Below are 7,082 nucleotides of genomic sequence, written 5' to 3' on the forward strand. Positions count from 1 at the left end.
GCCAAGTTCTTGGGGTATACTTCCTTTGATCATGTTATCTGATAAATGAAGTTGTTGAAGTAAGTGACAACGGCTTAAGTTTGGAGGAATGGTTCCTTGAAGAGAATTCCCGGTCAGATTCAGAAGTCTCAGTTGTTGCAAGAAGCCCAATTCACTTGGCAAATTGCCGTTCAAGTCATTGCTACTAAGATCAAGAACAGCAAGTTGAGTCAAGTTGCCAATGTCTGAAACAATACTTCCTTGAATGGCCAAATTAGGAAGTTGCAAACCTCTAACTCTCTGGTTCAAGCAAGAAACTCCATACCAGCTGCACAAGTGTGTTTCTGAGGTCCAGTTTTTGGACAAAATGTTGTGAGGTTCCAATAAAAGGCTAGACTTAAATGCTAGTAAAGCAGCGTAATCAGTGAAGTTGGTTTGTTTAGCTAAACAAGGTGGACAAAACAAGACCAAAAGTGCAAGAAACTCAATCAGAATGTTCATGATTAGTGATTTCGGATTCTTTTTCTTACTAAGAGAAGGGCTGAAGGTAGAAACTCTGCTGATCAAACTACAAAATACTAGGTTGGTGGTGGACTGGTGATCGGAAGAATTCAACTCCTTTTACTTTTCTTAGATGGAAGAATTTAATTTCAATTGGATCTACTCAACCACAAAAGCAGAAAAGCCAGCTCGTGAGGTGAGCATTATTCAAAGTCATCTAATGACACTAATCAACGTGGAATTCCAGAACTTCCCAACACGAGCGTTACTCTATCGCTATATTCCTAACTGGATCATAAAGACTAACTCATGAGATAAGGATTGTCTAAAACTATATAAAGAGATTACAATTCATACGCTCGTGACTCTAACAGTATGTGGAAAGTTTTTTCCGAAGCACCATGAAATCAGATTTTTCTTAATCCTTGCACCCTATAAGAATTTCTGGTTAACTTTAAAATAGAGTTGTTTCTTTATGCTTAGTGGTAATCGTGTTTATATGCCCAACCCACTATTATGTTTTAGTGGGATGGCCGTATCAATATTATATAACATCAAAGGAAACAAAGGTTAAAGAAAAGGGAAGATCAAGATTAATGGCTATATATTAAGCTATTTTGTGCCAGCATATGTGCTAAAGTTGTGCCATACTCACACAAAGAGGTAGTAAGAAATTCATCATCTATATATTGAAAAAGAGAGAGGTGGAGTGTTATCATATTGCTGTCCAGAAAAAAAAGGCACTCAAGGCTAGCAAGATAATTATCCAAATCTATATCTAATTGTAACAAGGGTTGAAAACTGATTTAATTGAAGGGGTCCATGATGCAACCCATCATCTACATCCGCAGTTAGCTTAAAACCTAAAATCACATTAGATAGATAGGAGCAAAATGGACCATTTGCAGTCTTGGAAATGTATTCTGTCAGAGGAACAGGAAGAAAGTCAAAAACATTACGTATGTCATAGGTTGGATAGTAAACGTCTCATTTTAACTATTATGTTTGACTTATTCATCCAGATTAGCTATTATAAAACTCTATTTTTTTTTGCTATGATATTATACTAAATATAGTATTATTTTGGGACACACATAGTTCTCAACTTGTTTCCGAATAGTATAGTATATAACTTCTCGACCAGCATTCTAAACTATGTTCTAAACTACGCCAAGCCTTTTTTGACCAAGATGCCAAAAATTCTTTTTTTTTATACAGAAAATGCTTATTAGAGAGTTGAGGTGTTTGGCAAAAGCTTTTATGAAAACATCAAGTGCGCTTGAGCAGTAGTAAAGTTGTATTTAAGAAGTTGAAAATAATAACTTCTCCCTAGAAACTCTTTGAAGCTTGCCAAGCACACATTGCAACTCTAATATTGGAGAAGTATTTTCCAGATCGATTAGTCAAACACAACCGACTACTCTCCAAAAGTACTTTTTGAAAAAACACATCACACAAAAAATACTTTTCAAAATAAGCAAAGTTTGAAAGCTTAGCATTAGATAAATTAAAAGTATCTAGCTTGCGCTTCAAGCGGACATATTCTAAAATTTTGCAACAAAGACAACCGTTAGAAGCTCAACTGTCCATATATATCTGTCCATATATATGTATATGTTTTAAACCTTTCCAATAGGCAATTGTTGAGATCCGAAAATTTAAAAGAAACCTGAGTTTAGAGGTTAAAAACTCACTGATTTACCTGTTATTTTTTTCCTTCACTTTTTCCACACACACTTATTCCATTCAACAACTGATGCAGATACTTGACGATCGTTGCTTTCTTTTGTTTTATTCTTTTTCTCTGGAGGATTGATCCTGGATTGTGTATCACTGAACCCGTATAATGAGCTAACTATAACAACTTTCCATCCTTCTACTGATATTATGCCTATATACATGCATACATTTATATTACAAGGTTGGATCGGCCAACTTTAGCAGATGTGGCACAACTCTCACTTATCCAAAAAGCTGCTGCATACTCCTGCTCTATATAAGTGCAAACCAGAAGATGTTGCAACTGTAATGCTGGTGTTTGCTGGTGCAAATAAGACATCACCTTCACAAACAATCTCGTCTGATGATGTGTTCATTGTTCCCTCTCCCTCCATGACCAGAAAAATAGAGGGACCAAGAATAGCAGGGAATTCAGCCGTTGATTTTTCTGGAAGAATACAGCGATCGACCTCAAATTCATCAAAAGGAGGAATGAACCTCATAGTGTATGGATTTACTGCAGTACCGTTCAGAATTTCAGGAAAACCCTGCAGCAAAGAACAAATTTATATGTGTAGATAAATAAGCAGACACCCAATACCATTTTAATTGCACTTAAGAGTCTTGCCAAATATTTAGCCTTCCCACGCAGCCAAAAATGTGGAATAGCCCAATAGAAACTACAAATAGGGTATACACGGAGATGTTCTAAATATAATTGATGCATATTACGCATCAATTGACAAGACAAGTGACTTGAACACTTGAAACATTCTTGATGGAAATTAGACTCTTGAAAGATGCTTAATATATGCATCATAATGCTAAATGTCCTAACCAATTTTATTCAGTAACTCGATGTCAGAATAATGCAACTCTTTCCTAACCTTTGTCAACTCCGAATGTTTTGAAGTACATAAAAAGGTTGCTGCTATACTCAAATTCCAATCAGGAAGTTCAATTTTAAAGAATGACCTTAATGGTGTCTGTGACAGTACGTACCTGTCTGTAAGTGAGCATTGAGCATAGAGTTTTAACATCCCGGTGTTTTGGAGTTAAGCCAGCACGTACCACGTTGTCTGATGTTGCCATGATTTCAACACAATCACCATATATATAAGCATGAGGTTCATTTGCCCCTAAATACAAAGCTTCACCAGGTTTGAGTTTTACATAATTTAACAAGAATGCAGCCAAGACACCAACATCAGCTGGATACTGCTTCTCGAGTCTTAGGACCACTTGTTCTTTCTCAGTCAGCTGCCTTGCCTACAATGTGAAAGATGAAAAAGTCATAATTACCATCCACATGAATAAGTCTCCACCATGCAAAAGTACAAAAAGAAGAATTACAACTAGTGCTGAGATTTACAAACACATACTAACTTATAGCTTACCATGGACTATTATGAGTTTACCTGATTTTTAATGTGTAGGCGACTAATCAGCCTGGCTATCACTTCAGCAATCATATCCTTACTTGCTGACATTATCTCAGTAAACACTGATTGTAGCACTAGTTTAACTTTCTCCTTTTCACCATCCTCATTCAAGTCTAATACTTGCTCTGCACATGCGTTACCAACCACTTCGATAATCTCGGGCACAGTTTGAACAATCAACTTAAGCTCCTACAAAAATTCATAAGTATTGGTTAAATCACATCGAACTTGTCTTTTTGTATTTCAAATACTCATGGAAGTTTAAGTCCATTTATTATCGCAAGCTAAAGAGCACAACAGATACTGCTTCTCAAGTGAGCCAACTACCTAACTAAGTATAAGTTACACCATTCTTCTATGTGCAATATTAGCGCTTATGCTACAATAAGATTAAGGACCAGGATAAAGCAAATGTAACTATGCCAGTTCCAAAGTTGAAAACACTGCAAATATTATAGACCAAAACAAAATTTTAATTTAAACAATTCCATAAACTCCTTTTTCTTTTAAAACAGACAGGTCTATGTACATGGCAGCAGCCAGGTGGGATTTTTATCTACCACACTGAAGCAACTCTTCCTCTAAAACGCAACTCAATGATTATAAATCTAAATAAAACAAGTTGCTTAACTGTGGCAGAGCTCATTTTAAGGGGATTGTAAATTTAAGGGCACCCCAAATGTGCATTACTCTAGAGTATAGTCTAACAAAATTCCAAAATTTTTAACTAGACCTACAAAACAACAAAGATGTTGAGTACCTCAAGACTTATAAATCCACATAAGGCCTCAAATTCTGTCAATGCCAATGCCATCTCCGGTTTGTGATTGTCATCCTTATAAACATCCGGGAGCTCACTATGCAGACGAGTGGCCAAATCCTTGTCTGGATGGGCCTGTATGGACAAAGCTTTTGCAACAGAAAGTACCTAAAAGTCGACACACGTTAGACACTTATCAATGCCATACTGATAGACAACTACTACAAAGGGATTTAGCTCATCCAAAATGTATCAAGTTAACTTAAATAAATAGAATTGTCTCCTTATATGATATTTGGAGTACTCTCAACTCTTGTATTTCTACTTCTAATTTTATATTGACTCCACTACTACATGAAAGAGTGAACTTTCTTCATATGATTTTTAAATATTTATAAATATAAAAAAAAAATCATGAACTGAACTACTTTTAATGTAGTTCCTCCGTATCAAAATCTCTCTTAATTTTTTGCTTAAAAATGAAATCTATGTTCGAATTGAAACCAAATGTTAGATAATTTGGCCCTGAATCAGTAGCTATTATAGAGGAATATAATTATACGGGAGAGCATATAATGAAAAATCAAAACTTGATACGACTCCAAAGGAAACTGGCCAACAATCCAGTAGCTTTGGCTCACACCGTGTTAATAAATCTAGCAAATATTAAATTTCGAAAGCAGTAACTCAGATGGGTAGAGTTGCAACAAAAAATAGGAATTCTTAGACAAACGATTGAAGGGAGCAAACCTTGAAGAGAAAAGGAAGGTTGGAACCCCACTTGTTCACAATCTTATCTCCAACAACACTTGGGTTGCTTTCAATCCAATTCTTCAATGTCAACGCCAATCCATTCTCAGCTGCTCCTTTCACAAGATAAGAAGGCCCAGAATCGTGAGTACCCATCCAAAATTCCGCATAAGGCTTGTCCTGCTCAATAGTATGGTCACCAGTATTGCGCGAATATAGGCGCGCCACACGAGATTCCTTCCCCGGTCTTCCCCAATCGTAATTCTTCACACAACCCTTCAACCTCACCACCCCTCCTCCTTCCTCCATTAAAAAAAAAACAAAAATTCGAGTTACTCTACGAAACTTGTAGTAGTCTCTGTTTATGTTAAAGTGAAAGGAAAGTCTACGAAGAAGGATGAGGATTATGGGGTGCAGAGGAGCAATAAATATTTGCTGCTTCTCTATTCAAAGAAGCGAGGGGGGCTTCTTCTGTTTGAAGGCAAACTGTTCAAAGGAGGGAACGAGGAATAATCAAAGGAGGACGGATTTAATAAATAGGAGTAATTTTTAGCGTTATCACGCAAGGTTGCGGTTTCACACATATAATAAATAAGAGAAAAGATTTAATATTGTCAATTGTCAACCTCTTAATAGTAGTAATACTGTACAAAATCAGATTTTGTCAACTTAAGGATAATCAATACAAAATTATATTTTTTTCAAGCTACTAGGAGTAGTTATTAATGCAAATTTGGATTTTATTTGCATTGAACACGGTAAAGCCCACAAAGTCATAAAATAATTTTATCAGAGTGACTTTTATAGTATTTAATTTAATTTTATATTTTTATAAGAAATTATTTTCACTACTAGTACTTGTAAATTTTTTTGATAACTAAAATATATTATTAATTACCAGTAAATAATACAAAATTACTGCTTAACACATTTTGTTAGTCGGAGGTGTACATAGATCGGGTTTGTTCGATTTTTATCAAAACCAAATCAAACAAAGTATATCAATTTGGATTAGTTCGTTTTTGTTGGATTTTTTCAGGTTTTTTTGTAATATAAATATTATTTCAATCTTACTTTGGTAAATTTTTTATAAGTAAATATATATCTATTAATTACCAGTAAATAATACTCCCTCCGTTTTAATTTATGTGAACATATTTCTTTTTTAGTCCGTGCCAAAAAGAATAATTTCTTTCCTTATTTGGAAACAATTTACCTTTACACAAAGATTTATAGCCACACATAATTATGTGCCTCATTAGACCACAAGATCAAAAGTCTTCTCTCTTTCCTTAAACTATGTGCCCAGTCAAATGAGTTCACATAAATTGAAACGGAGGAAGTACAAAATTGCAGCTTAACACATTTTGTTAGTTGTCTTAAGCAACTGGTGCAAAATATACTAATAGCATATTTGGCCAAGTTTCAAAAATTAGCTTATTTTGAAAGGTATTTTTTTTCAAAAGTGTTTTCCTCAAAAATATTTTTGGTGAGAAGCAGCTCGTATTTGGCTAATTAATTTGAAAAGTACTTCTGAGCAACAATTAGTGTTTGACGAAGCTTTAAAAAGTGATTCTAATAAGTATTTTTTTCAAAAGTGCTTTTTCAAAAAAGGTGTTTTTGCGAAAAAGCTAAAATTTTCTACTTCTCCAAAACAGGCTTCTATTCAAAAGCACTTTTTTCTTCTAAAAACTTTGTCAAACACTTTAACTTTAAAAAAATACTTTTGGTTTTGGGGAAGCTTGGCCAAACAAGCTATAACTCGCTATGACACTACTAAGGGGTCATTTGGTAGGAGTTATATAAGAATAGTGCTAAATGAAATGTATTACTCCATGTTCAGATTACTTTTTATATATCATTGTTTGGTATATTAAAGTATTACATAATTTCTAAATAAATTGATTGCTTACAAAAATATTCTTCACATT

At 34.5% G+C, this 7,082-nt stretch overlaps 1 protein-coding gene across 1 annotated transcript; it reads right to left on the reverse strand.

Annotated features, from left to right (window-relative positions):
- Positions 1-2,307: 2,307 nt before the first annotated feature.
- Positions 2,308-5,655, reverse strand: LOC107797458 (mannose-6-phosphate isomerase 1). The gene is made up of 5 exons (XM_016620352.2): positions 5,152-5,655; positions 4,402-4,569; positions 3,618-3,830; positions 3,202-3,468; positions 2,308-2,747 (listed from the first exon to the last, which is right to left on the reverse strand). Exons 1-5 carry the CDS (start codon positions 5,458-5,460, stop codon positions 2,439-2,441), a joined length of 1,266 nt encoding a protein of 421 aa, XP_016475838.1. The 5' UTR covers positions 5,461-5,655; the 3' UTR covers positions 2,308-2,438.
- Positions 5,656-7,082: the final 1,427 nt, after the last annotated feature.

Source organism: Nicotiana tabacum, chromosome 3 (assembly GCF_000715075.1).
Source record: "Nicotiana tabacum cultivar K326 chromosome 3, ASM71507v2, whole genome shotgun sequence".
NCBI classification, from domain to species: Eukaryota; Viridiplantae; Streptophyta; class Magnoliopsida; order Solanales; family Solanaceae; genus Nicotiana; species Nicotiana tabacum.